At 39.8% G+C, this 20,063-nt stretch overlaps 1 protein-coding gene across 6 annotated transcripts in view; it reads right to left on the reverse strand.

Annotated features, from left to right (window-relative positions):
- LOC137283503 (netrin receptor UNC5C-like) overlaps positions 1-20,063 on the reverse strand; it is a 352,179-nt gene that overhangs the window by 101,102 nt on the left and 231,014 nt on the right. For 5 of the 6 annotated variants that reach the window (XM_067815043.1, XM_067815041.1, XM_067815040.1 and 2 more), the window contains exon 1: positions 11,188-11,619. In XM_067815043.1, coding sequence (XP_067671144.1) covers positions 11,188-11,254 — 67 coding nt within the window. In that variant the 5' untranslated portion in view covers positions 11,255-11,619. Of the gene's footprint in view, positions 1-11,187; positions 11,620-20,063 lie in introns of those variants that run through there. The other variant, XM_067815037.1, reaches the window with a different exon arrangement.

Consider the following 20,063-nt stretch of genomic DNA (forward strand, 5'->3'; position numbering starts at 1 on the left):
CACAAGTGATTAGGAGCCATGGCTAATTGCACCCAGGGCTTGAAGCTGGGGAAAACCAGGAACCATTGGCCCTTAGTTCCCCTGGTCTTCATCATTATACACACAAGGATTACGTAAGGTCATTCTAAGAAGCTTTGTTCTCTGGTCAAGGGATCCTCACTGCCTAGGTGAAGATCTTAGACCCTTAGGGAGTGGAAGGCACCCCCTGGGCAAGTAATCCACCCCCAGGCCTGCTAATCTCATCAGGAAACTTCATGTTGTTAATCGGCACAGTGTGGTCTTCAAAATGTTGAAGTGGAGGTATCATGGTGAAAGACAGAATGCTGGTTAGGCAGCCATGTTGATTAAGTTTATATTGGCAGGAAGGCATTGTTTCTTGTAAATAAATCATCATGGACGAAGATTGTCTGTTGAATCCTGAGATGTTCAAAGTAGCCTGGCACAGGTGTAAAAAGCTGTTGTTCTGGCTGATATACTTGAAGTACACATCCCACTTTTGATGATCTTTTTCCAAACTTTACATTTTACACCTTTCTGACTTGTATACTTAATTGCACTTTGCTATCAGTAGGCATCGGCCATCAGTTTGGAGAGCTGGGGAATTTATCAAAGAGATGGGCAGCCTCTGAAACAGTCTCATGTTTCTCTGACCAACTGTCAATACATTCTCTCTACGTCACAGGATAAAACTAAGCTTTGCCTACAGGGTTTTCACCTGACAAAGTTAGAAGACTGGACTTTGGGATCAGCAGTCACAAAGCACCCAAGGGAAAGGCTGGAACATCTCAAATGGAATCCTTTATCCACAAGGTTCATAAGGGCCCTAGGCAGCCCCACCAAGTAAGGGAGCAGTCATTTGTCTACCCCAAGGCTGCAGCCTCAATCACAATATTTGTTTGGATTTATTCCCTCTAAGACCATTAGAAATGTGATCCAATTGTGGAAGCACCTCTAGGACTGCTTGACTCAGCCTGGGCCATGTGGTCCATCATTCCAGAGTTTTAGCACATGGTTGAACCATGCCCTGTACATTACACAAGCCTTATCTGCAAAAGGTCCCTCACTGCTTTGATTGGGGCACAAAAACAGGCATTGTAGGGAACAACAAACCATTATTTTGAGATTCAGCTTGCTTTGAGTCTTGCAGTAAATGCCAGGGCAATGAGCATCAAGGTGTTATCACACACAAGCTCCCTTGATCCAGAACTGTGGTGGAACTGGTAGCCATCTAGATATCTCCTCAAAGAAGCCTGTTTCACAGCCACAGATAACAGATCACCATGTTGCACCCGGGAGAGACATTTTTCAACATAACATTACATGATTTCACAATTATCCCAGCATCACTTGTGTGGGATGATATCACTTTATATCATATTATAGCATGGTTTTATATCCAAACATCAGAAAGCTCTCAATGGTGAGGACAGTGAGGTAATATTTAGTCTTGGCCTAGACATAACATCCATTCAGCTCCAATCAAGGGAAGTTCATGCTCATAACTGTGTGTAACATGGCTGCAAATGGAACATTTTAAATAAAATCTAAAATTATTTGTTTCTCATTTCTGAATAATATGAACTCATAGGAAGCACATCTTCAGCAATATCTCCCAAATATCCTACTGAAAGTGTTTTGATTTAAATCCAGGAACTCAAGACAAAAATCTGTGGTGAAGGCATTCTAGAATTTGAAAGAAAAATGGCAACTGATTTAGCATCAGTAAAGAGAAGTTTTATTGATGATGGGTTCTCAAGATTCCAGTTCAGGTAGAGACAATAACTGCAGCAGCCTAACACTGCCTCACAAGCATTCTTCCCAGCAGATCAAATTTGCTTGGTAAACTGTGGGACTGGTTGCAAGTTCTTAGGGCCTTGTCTTTCATGTTGACGTTTACTGGCAAACCTTGGACAGGTCTTGTAACTTTAAGTTTCCTGGCAATCCAACTTTGTAACATTTATTTAAGTTCCGTTGATTTTAGATCTGCACTTCCTAAGAGGGGCTTTGAAACCATAAACAATATGTCAGGTCTATGGCTATGAATAAAGAAACATATTTAAGTTTGAATATATTGTAAAGTCAAATGTTACAAATGTTTGTATTTTTTAATATTCACTAATAATACTACTCCAGTTCAAATATTCCACTGCTTTTGCACCTAAAGCCACATTTAAAATACAGAATACTTTTTCAGTCATCAAACAAATAATTTCAGAAACTTAAAATGACATGGAAAAATCTGTACATTTTTTGGGAAGATGATCTGTTTGAACTCGCCTGTCCAACAACAGCTGAGAGTATCTAAAGAGGCCCATAGTATGTATTAGTTTAACAGCATCTGTTAGTCTACAGCATCTGTTTAATGCACAATCACCTAATAAGTCACATCTCATGGAACTACTTAATGATTGCAGCCCCCTGAATTAGCTGGGAAAGATCTAGCTAGGTGATTCAAGCACAGGAACCAATGACCATGAAATCGAATCAGTTAAATGACATGTATAGCTGTTATATTTTCAGGCTGATTGCAACACGTGAGAAATCGTGTACATTTCAAAGGCTATGTACATCAGTGAGTTTGAATGAATTTAGATACACAATAGAGGAAAGTCCATTTTTCAGTCATCCTCTCTATCACCTGTTTATCAAACGGAATTCACGAGAGTATGAGATATGAGTTTGTCAAAGAAAATACCAACCCTTTCAATGCCTAATCAGGAATATCAAACAGAGATGTAGTATTCTGCTGCTACGTTTCACTGAGGAATTGAACTGTGGGTAATCATTACTAGCACACGTTGATAACCAAAGGAATCTTTTTATCAACATTAATTCAAATATGTGTAAGTCAGCATATAACGAAATACTTTTTTAGAAACACCAAGCCAGTTTTTTTCTGTGAGACATGAAAAAACACACTTGGTGATAGTAAACAAGAAATGAACATTAGAACTTAGCAAAAATATAAGTCAAATTATCCATGCAGGAGGGGCCCACCTGCATATATAGGTATCTTGTTAAAGGCAAACTTCGAACCACACCTGGCCTCTAAGAGATGATCAGAATCTGTTAAGGTGAGTTTTTCAGGTCAGGAAACATATTCTTTACTGTGACATGAGAATCGCAACAGCCATTAAGTATGGCTCTTGTCCAGTCATCCACCCAAGCTTGCATGCACCCAGACCCTACAATCGTCTTCTAACGAGACCTTGTCAGGCAAACATAGCCCCATTCTTTGAACACCTGGACCTATTGCTACCAAATAATACGAAGATAAAAAGACGCTATTGGGCAAATTTGGACAATATGCCTTTCTGTGACAGTCACACAATCTTGTAAGAGATTGCTTGTCTTAAAGGAGAGCTGAGGTTTGAAGTAAAACCAATATGTTGACATAATCGGTGCCTTCATGTTAAATACAATCCCTACCCCTCACTATCTCTCCTCATGTGTGGCAGAGATGAGATGATATTTCAACAACATGTAGATAAACTAGGTATCTTTCAGTCATGAATGATATCTCGCTTGAGTATTTTGTTCTTTTTTTCAGATAAATATGGCAAATGTTTGTCTTCAATGGGAAGCCAATTGAAATCAGTTCACGTGGAACGTACTCACCTACTACAAAAAACTTCTGAATGAAATTCCAACTTGAGTGAGCTGGGCAGAGGAGATTCAACACAAAGGCTATCCTAGTCGACCTTGTGATGGTGGTCTTGTGTGGAGGGACACATATCAGAATATCTGTGGTGCTCTAAACAAGACACAGCTAATGTCAGAAAGGAGGTACTTTGCTTCCCTGTTCCTTGAGCACCTCAGGCATACTCACCATGATTCTGTGGAAACTTTGAAAATATCGCTTTGTTTGTGTCCTTTTGTCATAGTGCAAGTTGCTACCCTGCAGATCCTGTGAGTTTAATCATCTAGGACACTAACTGCATCAAATCACTCCCTTCACCAATAAATATTCTACATGGTCACACTATCCTTCGTCTATGAAATGGGACTTACAAATCAATTCTTTCCAGAAATATTACATAGTATGTTACCAGAGGGTCTCCAGTCGACTATGTTTGTTTTGTGTGACCCCATGATGCTCATGATATAAATCCTTGTTTTTTCTGGATTTAGTCGTACATACAGACATTTTTCTGGAATATTGCTGAGTGCAGCATGCATCAAACAATAAAACTACACCTATTAAACAAGCAGTATCACACAAATAAATCAGTAGTGCAAGTTATAGAAACAGGAAACAGCTGTTAGGAATATATCACCAAAGTGATGACATTAGTAGGTTGCCTAATGAACCACTATGTAACTGCATAACATATTAACTAATAAACCACAAACTGAACCCAGTCAGCTACTGGCGACCTATAAACGGCCTGTGATTAAACTCAGCCCCTTAAACATGAGCCAGCTACTGGCTGCAAAACATTTTTCTGTCATGCAAATAAAGTATCATTCATCTTAAATACTTCGGAAGCTTAAGATTATCTTACAATTAAAGAAAACACAGTAATACAGAACTGAGGCATGCAACTAGACCATCCTTCACACTAAACCGGCATATCATGATCATATTGTTTTGTTTGCATGTTCATTCTATACAGCTTCACATTGGTGGCATTGCTGGCCCAGTCTGACACCACTTCATCTCAGGTGATACACTTGAGGTCCCCATGACTACAAAACAGTGACAATCTCAGGCAAACGTTCTGATTCACTCTACCATGTTGGAATACAGGAAAATATTAATACTGTTACTGTTTGACTTAACAGTAACAGAAATGAAACAAAATCAAGCTATATGGATGGTTAAATTCTTTTATTGGAATGAGTGTGATGTGTTGGAGTATGTACTAACACTGTTATCACTTGCTTGACAACAGTGTCAGTACCTAAACAGAAACGTCACACTCATTGCAGTAAAGAAGTTGACTATCCATATAGCTTGGTTTTCCTTCATCTTTACCACTTCTAAAATACCTAAAAAAAGAAGTAACAGAAATGAAAATCGTGTTTTCTGTGATGGAAAAGCATGACAAACACACTTTAATTTTTAAATATCAGTTTTAAAAAAATATCACAAATTTGGTGCAAAGAGCAGACAAAGATAATTTATCTTGACTTGCTCAATCAGCATGGCCGCGAAAATTGGTTATAGTCATTAATGGAAGAGGATTATCTCCCTTTACCCCAGCCTTTTACTGGCCCCTGTCTGTAGCCTGTATTCAGAAGCTGGCCGGAATAAGCCCAGTCCCCTAGTGTGTTTGTGCTCTTGTGGTAATTATTCTTTTATTACATTATCTGAGAAGGGGTTTAAAGGATCCCCAACTGGGGAGATCAGACCCTTGTAGGCCCTTCATCTAGACAATCCTAAATAAACACTGTGCATAGTGACCCTGTGAGGCCCTTTCAGGGTTGTTTAAATATTAAAGCTATCATACTATATGTTTAACACAGTACATGGCCCCTTAGATAAAATGTCAAAACAAACATAAAATTTGTGTACAATAAAATTAATTTATTTATTGTAACTGATGCTGATGTGGTCAAAATACTTCAACAACCCTTAAATACCCCCATGTGCTAGTCTCCTTCCATGGAATCTGTTGCTTTGAATGCATAATGATAATATTGCAAGACTGTCTCAAATTAAACTGTCTATAGACCAGTCACGAAACTACTTAAGATGGCTACCTGTGTTCAAGAAAATCTTGATATTCTAATTACAGTTTCTGAGGAGATTCTTGTAGTCTGGTTGAGATAATACAGGTACAGTGGATAAGTTAGCCTATAGAACAACCACAGCATTCCCTTTCTAACTACAATAGCTGGCATATTATGTGAAGGAGGATTAACCTGGGTCATGGCTTGGCCATACTCTTCTTGCACAACTGTCTTAACACAGACCACTTTAAGCTAGAAATATATACTGACATAGGCTCACAAACAAAACGTGCCCATAAGATTACTTTCTTGAAGACTGACTAAAATAATTGCTTTAAGATTTCATTTTTAGTCATAGGTTATAAAGCTAAAAATAACATTGGTGTTCTGTACAAGCACAGATATATTTTAAGACTTAAACATTCTTTCTTGTGAAACATACCTGATATAGATTTATGACCTGATGTATTTTAGAGATTTTGACCATGTTCTTAATCCGCTATTGAAAACCCCATGAGACAAGTGGACATGAACACATGTGAAAGGAAAACAATATCACTCAATATTCTTTTCTCAGCTGAGGATGCTCAGCAAGTGGGATATGTTTAGTTTCGGGAGACAAACTAATAATACCCATCCAAGGATACAGTTCCATCAATAACATTACATGAATTTGTGTAAGTCACATCCCAGATGTGGCAAGGAAGCAGGGGGCTAGGAGTCAACCTAAACAGCTGGGAAGTGAAATCATTAATATCTCCAGCCAATCACAGGTCCAGGTGCCAGTTTTTGGATAGAAATTCAGCCATCTCAAAAGAAATATTTCAACATAGGACCAGGCTGTGGAGTCAAATGGCTGTATCTAGTCAACATATCTGATCTAGTGGGGAAGGGGAAAGGTTTTCTTGAGATACGAGTCTCCATCACGGTGTTCCTTACATTTTATTGGTGGAGTTTATTTCACCACCATCTGTAGATCTCCCCTGCCCTCTTTAAATGTTATAAATCTGCTTTTGTTCGAAAATTCTCAAAATTTTGTCCCCCTATATAAATATTTTTGTGGCAGCTCAAGACCAGGTTTCACACACAAAAATCAATGGCTTACATACAAAACAACCACTACAAACATCTGTCTTTTGAATTGACAACCCTTCTATATGCTTCAATTTGACCATGATAATACAAAAAAAGTATAAAAGAGGTATCACCACAACATTTACAAAACAACAGATGAGAACAAAGATAATTCTCAAACCATAAGTTTTCATTATATTGTTCACTCACAAACTTAGTCTTAGTCTCAAACTTCGGATCATAATTCTGACATTTTGGATACATTTTAGGTCAAAAAGAGTCTCTATGCATACTGCAGAACAGATTTCAGTCATACCCTGCTGGCCTGTGTAGTTTAAGTGAGGCCCTCCAACAACATGTCTGAAATGAAATGAGCTAAAATCCACGAATGCATTGTTTGCGAGTCTGACCCAGTCCTCAGTCAACAATGTTGTAGCGTCCGCCCTTTGGACAAATTCCCATTTGTCCTACTTGCCGAGGTTAAACTTGTGAAACAAAGGTCCTCAGATCCAAAGACAACCTAACATGTTTAAGAAAATACTTGAAAAACCTGCACCAACTAGATTACGAGTAACTGGTTTCTTCATCAACTATGGACACTGTTTACTTTGGTGTGTTAGTGAAAACCCATGAATGTAAAAGTATTTAGACACAGTATTATAAAGATATTAAAGAACTGCTATATTGACACTTTCACGGTTGAAGAAACAAGCAGTATTTCTATCCAAGGGTTAGCTGAAGAATGTATTTAACTAAATCAGATAGTATTGTAAATTTAAAAGAAATAATATTGCAAATACACAATGACAGCATAAAATAGTTCAATTCTGTCTTTGATGTCTGTATTATCATCTCTACAGGTAGGAAGAGAAGCGAATTTTCTGTGATGATGTAATAATCCTTTAATGAGACATATACAGGTATGAAGTCAGACAACCAGAAGCTTGGCTGAGGATAGAGAGTCTTCACCAGGTAGCATGCTTCAGTCCTTGTGTACATCACTGGAAGAATTGCTCCATTGAGAGTATGGAATTACACATAATGAGGGTGATTTCCGAACTTAGCACAGATATAAAGGTAAAACATACTGAATAATTGAAAACAAAGATCCTTTTCACCTGCTTTGGGACAGACGCAAAAGCTTTTGACTTGCCTCAAAGGATTACTTTCGTGTGTGAGATGTCCTAATCATTATTAGTAATTATTCATTAACTCGGTACCACAATGAAGCATGACCTGGATTGGCTTCATACTCTCACTGACATCAACGTCCGGTGATACTTTTTACAAATAAGCCTTGATTAACTTATACCTAACGGTACTCCGAAAATGCCTTCCATGGGAGTTTTCGTCTCGTCTGCCCACTTTCAAATGTCCATCGAGAAATTCAAACATACTTGGAAAAAATATTCAAAGAAGTCGATCGGCAGTTGGACAGACTGTTAAAAAGGATGGTAAACGTTAGTTCGTGCAAAACAGACTTCCACAAAGTTACGTAATCGGGCGTGTGGAAAATGCGCACGACTCCCCTCACTGAACAAAATCACTTAGCTGTCGTCTGCTAATTTTAAGAGTAAACACCAGCGGCTTCTATGCCTGTCGCGAAATGCTCAAAGGCAAAGGCTACGGTTTTCAAAGTTAACTTTTACTTTTGAAAAACGAAAGTTAAATTGTGGGTGCAACCCTACGTAAGACTAGGTAAATGCGCCCGTGTCATACACTTCAACATTGGATCAGGTTTATTTAAACACACCGGAAACGAAATATACAAACTTGCAGAACATACAGAAGGACTAAGTCAGTTGTACGATATTCACCATCTCAGAGAGCACTGATACTCAGTGATAGCAAACATATCCAACTGATCTAGGCTAAACCCTCCCTAGCCAAACCCTTTCATGGTGACAATTCGTCCATAATCCTGAAAAATATATACCTTGTCTCACCGCGATCCTAAGACGTCTTAGGCTGAGAATACATCGGGGTATTCTACAATTTGCCTCCTAACACACACGCAAAAATATCAAATCCCCTCACAGTCTTCCGTCATGTTTGTTCTTGCGATTTGCTTTCAGCGGCCATGGACAAGCCCACGTTATTAACCCTCGGTGGAATAATATTGATAGATGCATTACAAAAGGTTCTCGAATTGTGGCCGTGGGTATTAAACCATGGCATCAAGTCACCACGGTACGGCGGAAGGTAGAAGCGCCTGACTTCAGCAGGAAGGCAATGCTAACACCTATCAAGGGTGTCTACAGGGTGTCTGTGTACACCGCCAACAGAGGGGCCGTCAGTACCAGGACCTTTCTGTATACACACACACGTGCAACGAAATCAATATGTCCCATCATTCTAACTTGATATTATCTCAGAACAATGGCCAGTTGGTTGTCCAACAAGGTCTATTCTTGCTGCGGTTCACCTTTGCTAATGAAGCTATGCGTGCATGATTATTCACAATGACAGATTTTGATAAGAAACGCTACACATAGGAACCCCTATGCAACAATAACACCTCTTGAAGAGAAAGAAATGTATGGGTGGATCTTGTGAAAATTGACCCGAAGGCCGTAAGGATCTCGAATGGTATCCCTGGGCTAGTAAAGACGGTTTCGTCACTGCACGTGCAGGTGCGACCACGAGACCGGACTAATCGTCTGCTAATGACTTCTCGTGCGGTTAATAATTCAAACACTCGGTCCTTTCTGAGTCATGCCTCCCTTTCCTTGTCTTGTAGCACTTCCGAAACAACATCACACTATTTTTATCCTGTCTTTAAAAAAAACACGGCCATAATGCCCGTCCCTACGGCCTCGCCCTGTCTCTCCGAGTCTTCAGCTCTTTGCCTGATAATTTTCTGAATGACTTTCAGGTCTGCCTATCGTCACCCGAACTGAGACGATGGAGACCCAAGTCTCAGCCAAATGAGATATTGCCTAGAAAAGGGAATATTAGAGAACGGCATGTGACGGATACCGATTAGTGAAGGATGGATCCCCATCTGTCCAGAGTCGCAAATAATTGCTAGGTGCACTTCACGGGAGAAAGCAGACGACATCGCACGGTCGCGCCAAACGACACTTCTTTATCGAAGACAGAAGTAGAATAAACAGCTTGGGTAAAAATAAACTAAATGAACTCGATGATAAACGTTTTCACCCCAATAACAGCCAAATAAGATCAATTTCTGAAGCAGACGCCAGTGGAACCCCCTACACTCGATCGAGATGCTTGGCCGTCTCTCCTGAGTCCTAGTTTATTCTGAGGTCCTCACTGAACTAACGTCAACGTCAGATTCCAGCGAAAACGAGATGTGTACATCAGTTGACCCTTATTAGATCTATTTATTTCATCCAGTTCACTTCCCAAAAGAACTACAGCTAGTCTCCCAATCCTTTCGATCGATAGTGCTCGATGTGCAATTTATGAATCAAATCGCGTCTAGTGCTCAGGCCGTGAGCAGCTTCAACATGATACATCCGCCAATGTGTGTTGTCAAGCGCTACAAGAGCTGTCGTCAGGCACAGGACAAAGGCAAGGATGGTCTAGCGGACCAACTCTCTCAAGTCATTACAATCTCTACACAACCTGGCTTCATACTGAACAATTGACTTTGTAATGTTGTCATTGATAGGCAAATGTAAGGACGGCCAGCGTTGATTCCATTGCGATATTGTATATTTCATCAATGAGGTTTGACATGTTCTATCTGTTATTTTGGATGTGATGAGACTTCTAGTTTGGCTATGAGATTCTGGAATACAAATCACCGTGTAATAACTTTGTTAAAAGGATACACATCGATTTTCCATGGCACTGTCATTAAAATAATCTAATTCAATGGCTATACAATAGTATCCATTAAATCGATCCATCCGTTAAAGTATCAGCGTTTAATCGATCTGTCCTAAATACAACCTACTTCTACGGAAAATGGGTTCTCAAGTCAGCAAAGGCTAAGAGCATTATTTTTCACGTCCACGACTTTTTAAAGGAACAGCAAAAATACGATCCAGTTGTGGAAATAAATCCCTGGGAAGGTGGAGATATATGTCCCCGGTCTTTCCAAATAAACTTTGAAATGGGAGTCGGGAGGGGTTGAGAAATCGCATCCTATACCTGGAAGGCTGTGGAAGTTTACCTGTATTTACCAAACCCTCTCCAGGTGAAGCAATTTAGGCTCACATACTGTCCAGGGACGCCCACCTACGAAAAACTTCAAAGAGCAAGACGTCCAGGTGTCGTGTGTGACATTTGAACTACAGAACATTGTCAACAACTGATCCATGCGAACTTTCTCAATATATCCCATCAGGGAAGAAACGGTAAAGACGTATATCCATCCTTGGAATTGATACAGGTTTTATACTCCGGTGCAGAACCTGTAAATCACAACACACGTGCATGTATGTACACACGGACAGGTACACTTACCGTTGGCCACTAAACAGGTGAAACAGCATAACATCACCACAGGTAAAGTCCTGCCGAAGGACGACATTGTGGCCAATATAGGGTTGACACTCCGAGACCGTAACCTCCGAAACACTGTTTACAACTTCAGTTAATAATCCATGGGGAACACCACACCACTACCATTCCTCTGCAGACGCACGCGCATTTGTAAACTTGTCTTCCTACACAACCGAATGAAGCGTCGAGTCTGGCTGACTGGCGTTGTTAAACTCTGTCCTGTATCTGTTGTTAGTGATCTATTTACTCCATACAGATCGAGGTGCGATGCATGTGATGTCTAATCTCTGTCTTCTGGCTGAAACAGGGCATACATTATAAAAGATCACTTTTCGTCTTGTTGACTTAGTTGAGCAAGTTTTCGTTCCCATTCATTCGCAGTCATGTAATCATGTAGCGCTGGTGTCTGAACCCCTTGAATTAGGTTACTAGCCATGTGGGGCTCCGGGGTTAATCCGCGCCCACGATTGGCTAACACATAAGTCGACTCCGCCCCATCAAGCTATCCGCTTAGCGATTGGTCGCTGGGAGAGTTGATTGACAGGATGATAGACGTTGAAGAAATGACTTACTGGCTTGACTGTAAACAACGCCGAGTACAATGCATGGCAAGAGAAGCGCGACGCAAAGGCCGGTAGCGGAGCATATAGCTTTTCTCGGATAGCGTCTCTCGACTAGCTGGGGAATCGACTCGCGCCACATGACTACTATCACTGCAGACACTGAAAACATTTACAGCTCTGTGCGTTCTCCAATCTATCAGGAAAACGTTAATAAAATTTCATTAGCATTTTTTCTTTAAACTTTAAATCGTTCGCTTGTATACACAAAACTGAGGAGACATCATATCGGTTCAGACATAAATTGCCCTGAAATAGATCACAGGAAAAACAGAAAGGGCAATTTTTAAAATTTATCACATTTTTTTTAAAAAAAAGAACAAATATTGTTTGCACAATGACATGAAGAACGAACTGCAACAACAGACCCTTCTAATGGAATGGAAACGTGAATGTTAAATGAGACATGTCATGCCAATAATTTAATGCGAATATACATTTCATTAATTTTCTTAAAATAATTAAGACGTGATTTTCAAATGTGAATTTTAATGAAAAATTGGACATCACCACAAAACACGCAGGGGAATGAAGATTCACATTTGGTCAAATACATGTTCTCTGTCTTATGAAATCATTTTACCGTCTTATTAATTCTGGATTTCTTTTCATTGATGAAAACCATATCTCGAATTATGTGATTTTCTCCCTTTGTGAAGATACCGTCCCTTGGGCCATTCGAGTGAATTAGCTGGGTAAGCGAGCCCCAGTCCATCGCAAGGTTTGTGACCCCGCTGTACAGAAAAGCAGCGCCATATGGCGTAAGTTGTTATAACGTTACAACTCAGAAAATGGTGTTCGGTCAGACTTTCCTTTTTCACGCTGATTATTATTCCTGCTATTCATACCATATGTATCATGCGTTCATCATTTTTAAATATTACAACCAACAGCTTGTCCTGTTGCCATGGTTTCTCTTGGTATGCAGAATTTGGTATTGGAAATGAATATGAGGGAATGCGGTGTCGCTTGTTTTTTTCCAGTTATGTGTTTTGTCTGTCTGTAGAATGTGTTTTGATGAATAAATAATACTCGTGTTGTGTTTTATACGCTTCATTTTGCATAATTTGAAATAGCAAATTGAATTTCACTGCCCATTTGGCCTATTCTTCTTGAATGCTGTTGGGGATTTGACCGTGGTTGTACAACAAAGCTGGGAAATACAAAAAGCGTGCTCCGAAGATTAACGGATTAAGAGTCAAGACCGCGTACTTGAACGGGCGCTCACAGCACCTTCTAAGTGAGGTACCTCACAAAGCCTGTTTATTTATCCATTCAGCCGGTTGTTTTTGTTGATACTGTAATTATTCGTATCATCCCTACAAACAAACGTTTACGAGGTAATGACGATTTCAGAATCGTAAAACATCCAAAATACCCAAACGCTTTTATTTAGACATGACTGTCGTAGGCACGTGGAGCACCTGGTAGCAGGAAACTTAAAACAGCTGGGGGCAGGGGTAATGAAATGATCGGACACTGGTCTGTCACCCAATACTCCCATATATTACCCAGATGACCGGTGGCCAACGGTCAGTAGCTCAACGAGACACTGATTCATTTCATTACGGAAATAATTGGGATTTATTAGATAAGTTACGGTAGACTGGTCATCAGGTTGAAATTAAAGCTATTTAATGATCTGTGATGAAAACTGTCTCTCATGCGGACGAATGTCTTGCGAAACAGTATACGTGGACTTAAAACGGATTAGGGTCAGCAGTTGCCCTCACTGCGCGTCCTATAACATGAGCTACACAGGGCGAAAGAAAGATACAACAATGGCTCGTGTTGACTGTAATACGAAATATAAATGGTTATTCTATGTCCATGCAGTTGATACAGACACCATAAAGTTTAGTTTTTCGGAGACTGTTTTCAGGAAAGTAAGGTTTTTAATAACTTCTAGGACAAATTCAATGTTGAAGTTTATTCTTTTCTATTTGTCCAGAGGTTTGTTCATTTTTTGGTAGAAGTTTTAAAGAGACTGATATTTTTTGCGTCAGTTTTGAAAATTCTGTCTAGAGCAGTATTTAGTTAGTGGTATTATTACTGTCGTTATTCTAATTAACAAGAAAACATTATAACCATATGCTGTTTGTAACAGAAACACCGCAAAATGTACATGGTGTACATGCACGAGCTACATGCAGCGCACCTGTCAATGATCACCTGTCAATCATTAACTCCCGCCACATCATCACCTGTCACTGAGCGGATGTCTATTTCATTCACAGGCATGTGTACATTCAGATAAATAATCCTTACCACGTAAATGCATTATGGCAACATCTAAACAAACGAGACAATTCGGCTACTGTAGCCAGTGTCCCTTTAGGCGCATGGCTGGCAAAGGATGATCAGCTGATGGCGAGAAAACCACTTGAAGAGGACAGTAGTGATTGATGGCCGTGACATTGACCACTGACATATTTGCAAATTTCACCCAGTGACGTGGTCGTCACAAATTGAATATTTCACTTCCGCACGTGCAGGGTACTGATTAGGTTGGGCTATCCCCCAGTACAAAACTGTAATAGTCTTTGTTAAAGTTAGGATGGAAAATTAGAAAATGTATGGTACCCACGATGCTGATTGACAATGCGGGTTGCACGACACTGTCTAATCACTTTTGCTTGAATTATAATTCAAGACATTTCTTTGATTAGAATTAGTTGTAATGGATATGGATGGAAAGTGCCTGGACCACTACCACAAATCACACCCTGTTTGAAGTGGGTGGGACCACTAGTTAAATCAAGGAACACACCATGGGAATAGTCCCAGGCAATGTCTATGACAGCTTTCAAATACCCTGTTGCAGTATCCACATGAAAACTACGAGTCATTTCCTTCCTGTTGTTTTACTTGTAAGTGGATGGAGTATATTTCCACCTATGTTTATTCATTATACATTTCATTTCAAACTGTGATCAATAACTTTTGTCCTGCATGCAACACTACATGTACCAGACTACGAGACTACACCAGTTTATATTTTGTACAAACAGTCACATCATCCACTGATAGTTGATGTCTCAAATATTTGTTTCATAATACCTCTTCCATTTACATATGAATATGGTAAGAGCTCGTTGGCCAATAGTCACCACCTGTCACACGCTCCTTGGTGGGTGTTTAATAGGAAATCTAAATGTCCCGACTCTTAACATATATTTGATGTTATCATTAAATAGGTGCGAATACTATCTCACTGAAGTACTCCATATACATGTCACCAGTCATCAGTATATGGCAGATACATGGTGCAGTCCTATGAAAAGTTGAATAGTATATACAGAAACATGACTCCGGGTGTATCACCACCTCTTGGTTCATAACCACGTTCAGGGGGATAATATGGAGTACCTCAAGAAATTACACAGTGCTAGTAATGAAATACAACGTAAGAAATATATGACTCTTACAAGTCTCCTGCAAACGACTTCAAACGCGAACTTACCCATGCAAAACCCGGATGCACAAATGGATAAGAACTGAGATTGTTAAAGTGTAGGAGTTACAGCTCGCTTAGCCCTAAAATGGCTTTGTGGAACGGGACGCTCCACAAAGTTCATGTATTATCTGTGATGTGTCAGGAACTGGAATTGCACAGTACACCATTCCAGTACCTACTAGCGTGTTTTACATCCCCGTTATCTCAGACAGGTTATCAGATGTACTGGTTAGCAGGATGTCAAGTCTCTATTGTATCCCACGTGCTTTTAGTGGTTATCATTAAATTACGCTAAAAACCCGTAAGTGTGATAAACCGAAATCTGCATGATAAGGCACCGTGTGCTTGTAGAAACACAGGCAGATGACCACCTGCGTTAATTGCTATTAGCAGGAATCAATGGTGACAAGGTTTATCTAGTTCTATCACAGATTTTACGATCGGTGTTTATTGCATATTGATATCTGTGTATGCAGACAGTGTCATAAGCAAATAAATGTGTTTGTTTTACTGGTAGAGGCTTAATTGCTTTTAGGAAGCGATGAAAAGTAATCATGGAAGTGTTTGACGTTGTGACACGTTTATGACTGCTGTGAAAACACATGATATACTCGTGATAATGTCCTTTGACCACTTAGACGTTAATGACGTTTAAACACAACCTCATAATTACTCTGATTATGATAACGTATAAAGCTGAAACGCGTCACAGATAAGCGTTGGTCAATACACAATTGTCACGTGCAAGGACACTGTGACACATGACACTAGGCCGGCCAATCACGGACGGTAATTGGCGATAGTTATTGATCGCCACGTAGATAGCAGATATGATATGTGCGAAGTGGATAGGTCGCCTTATATACATGCTAATGACATGTAGGTTATCATTATCAGTAGATCTTAGTCTCCAAACCTATTTACATGCCGATTATATTCTATTAAGACTTGAGGAGAGGAGGAAATCTCTTAATATTTAAACCTGGAGTCTGGAGTGTTTTAAAACGTTGGTACGTTTAAAGTGTAGTTGTCCATACCGTAGTCTCAGGTGAGACGATACACTGGCGTAGGCAAATTATTTAGGTTATGGGGTGGAATTTCTGGTTATAAACTAATATAAATAGTTCTTCCTTATGCCAATAGGTGAACCAACCCTTTGACAAGCGAGCGCTTTAACCACTCAGTATTTAGCAGTGTCATACTACTAGATGTGTAATATTAGTTCTCAAGGCGGTCATATTGATCGGATTGGTATGGATTTTATAGATTTTATTTTCATGTGTGCTTGCTTGTGTACGAGATTACTCCCTTCACATATAATACATGTATTTCATCGATATGACTATATGTATTTATATAATATGTATTGGACCCATTGAGGTAGAATTTGAATCAAGACTGTCTTGCAGCAAATGAAAGATAACAGTGGTGACTTTGTATATGAGGGTAGCGTTATTTTTATAAAAAGGTACACAACGTAAGTGTCATGCTGCTTATAACAAGCAATATCATATTCCTCGCATGGCGCGTTCCACTACAAAAAAAGTGCTATATCCATTTCTTGCTCCCGAACTTTGCTGCAAGTGTTTGTTTACAAAAGAACCTTGGAATATGAAAACAAAATTATATGAAACTCAACACCTTACTGGGAATGAAAGCGTGCATAACCGTCAAGCGGTTCTGGCGTTATGAATATTGATGAGCACGATAGGTACAATAACTTGGCAACGAACAAAAGCATTAATTAGCGAGTGGACATGTGTTGTAAGGTTAAGCCTCCAACTGTGTGAGATCAAAGGGGACGCAATCACTGTTAGCACATCGATAATTGCGGAAATGTAACAAGAATGTGCACCCCCTGTCGGGTCTCACAAACCAGCACAGATTGGTCCTTGCGTTATTCACACGCCTGTCTACCATCGGTAAGACAGGGACACGTATGGCAAAACAATTAAAGGGCTGATTTCCTATCCTTTGAGAAAGCATTCTTTGCATTATATTACCCATCACATCTCTATACCCTATACACGACTCCTCCCACCCTATATATGCAACAACACCCTCCACCTACCCCCACACACATCTCTCTCTCTCCCTCTCTCATGTAACTAAACCTGTCACTAAAACCGAAACAGCTTCGTCCAAGCAATAATTCTACACTAGCACCCTGCAAAAACAAAATGTGACTTTTCGGCGCATTTAGTGAGTCTGTATACATCTTCTGAGACTCCCTGTCCCTTTGAAGCCCCGTGTATGACTGTATACCTGTTTCACAAGGAGACTGCTCTCACTCTCAGCGTCCAAGCGAGTCTCTATATCCGGAGGCCAGTGGAATTTGCAGTATATCAATGTCTTTGCACGAGACATATATAGAAGACGGACACCGCAGTGCAGAAACATCTCAGTCTGTCTATTGCAGAGCAGGATGTTTCAAACTCAGTGGAATATGCAAAAGGCCATTGATTTTACAAGAGGAACTCGGTTTAATTACCATATAACTTCAAGTGTAAAACGACGCCCGCTTACCTGCTAGCGGGTTCTAAATGCATTACCTTCCACGAAACCAACGAACTCATCAAAGGGATATTGCTGAAGAAATGAAGTTTTCTTCTCATTTTATCATTATAAATAAAATCAGCTGTAACAAAAAACCAAAACAAAGTGATTACACATAACCCATTCGTCTTAGAAACGGAAGGTATAAATATGCACGTACTTTATAGTATTAACGAGTTACTAGAATATTTGATACATATTGTCTTCGGTGATGAAATCTCTTTGCGTAAACATCAACATTCAACACATTTATACTATTCAAAAGAAGTTAAAGAAGATTAATTGTGGTATGTGAAAACCTAAGTAGTGGTATATATGCAATAAAACTTGTTTTCGTAATGAACGACATATTAACCGGGTAGCATAGGTCCGTACTTTCCCATGAGGCGAACAAAAACATCGTGATACACGGGGCGACGTCGAGCATGTATCATATGGAGCGCCGGACACATGGCGTTGTTTCGTATCTTGGCAGGTGAAGGAGGTGTCACTCGTAACGATCTTCGACGATACAAATAAACACAGGTAAGTTCACTGGGCGGCGTGATCAAAGAATTTCCACACAGGTGTGCAATGGAAAGCGGGTTATAAATGATTTACAATGGAAGGAGACATGAGGATGTTTACAAGTTTATGTTTTACCATTGCTATGTACTTTGGGACAACTCCCAAAGTATTTGCCTTGCTTGAAGTAAACGTTTAAGCAGTCCAAGCCATAATGAATATCGCCAAGTAGAAATATTTACAAATGAAATTCGTAATAGTATCCCGTAAAACCAACGCAATGCACGGACCATCAATACATTAGGTTAAATTCTGTTTAGATTTCAAATAGTTCTACGTAAGGAAAAAGGGCAAAACAAGTCGCTTTGAGACTGGGAAATATTAGAATCGAAAGGTATGTGCTAATGGGTGTGTATAAAAGTGGGACCCATATTCAGTCATTGCCTCCTGGCAAATGAAGAACCCGGATCAGAATTAATAGTGGTATTAACAACAACAATAAGTGAGTATGATTTTACGCCGCTATCAAAAATTTACCTCCAATATCACCTACCGTTAGGGACACAAGAAATGGGCTTCACACATTATACCTGTTTCGAGAAACGAACCCGGATCTTGGGTGTGAAGAGAGAACGCTTTAATTACATTGCTCACCCACCAACCCCAACGCCACAAAACAATGCATGTTCATTGACCTATATTTAAAAAAAAACACACGCAGACACACGTAGTTTGTTCAGACGTTATCATAAAGCCTGAGCTTTCAGAGCAGCTTTAAATGTTACTCTAGACTGAGACCGCATCAAGACCAAAGGGAGGTAATTCCGGGACTAAACACCTTCGGCTAAATGACCCGGGGGACCAAACAAACACTTAATATTATTGGAAGCTGTTTATCGCTAAGGGATTTTGTCTCTTCGTATAAAGCATATTCATAACATATCCCGTCTGAATACCTATAAAGATGCGAATCTCATACATATGCATACCAGTAAGACTTGTTGTCTTGTTTGTGCTGTTAGCATGAATATTAACGTGAATAAATCCCTTTTGATATCCAATCCATATAGTCAACGCTAAGCTTCAAAGAAGGCGAGCTTCATGTTCAGTCAGTGGCAATATGATTACGAAAACAGCCACACGGAATATCGTTTGTAGGTTGTAAAACAATACAACATATGGTTTGTCAGGGCCATGTTTCTAACACTGTGTTAACACTTGCCATAACGTCCCACTACGATAGTGTTAGCACCGCGTAGCCTTGTTCGCCCAACACAGGCTGATAGCGTAATGGTTTATCTATTGCAGCATTTGGTTTGTCTTTGCTGGTACCTACATTATCATGTGTCGATAGGGAATAAAATCTGTTTACATCTGGAAGAGGAACTAGTATATAAACACTACGTAACTGCTGACTAATAGACCAAACAGCCCGGAAAAGCCATCGCCGTGTTAATAATCGCCTTCAACCATGTGGTTGAGATTTGGATACGCTTATGCCAGAGTTATCTCCCTTCTCTAAAACGTGACGTAACGGGATTCCGCCATGTCAGTTCTTATCTGTGACAGTCAAAATAGCGGTGTAAGTGTCTGCCTTGAAAATAGAACCGGTGTGCATGTGAAGCTTTGGTGCCAAAATAAACTGACATGATTGCAGGCCGGATTTCAGCTTCCACCATGGTAATACGTGTAATAGCTCA

The sequence above is a fragment of the Haliotis asinina genome, chromosome 5 (genome assembly GCF_037392515.1).
Source record: "Haliotis asinina isolate JCU_RB_2024 chromosome 5, JCU_Hal_asi_v2, whole genome shotgun sequence".
In the NCBI taxonomy this organism is placed as follows: domain Eukaryota; kingdom Metazoa; phylum Mollusca; class Gastropoda; order Lepetellida; family Haliotidae; genus Haliotis; species Haliotis asinina.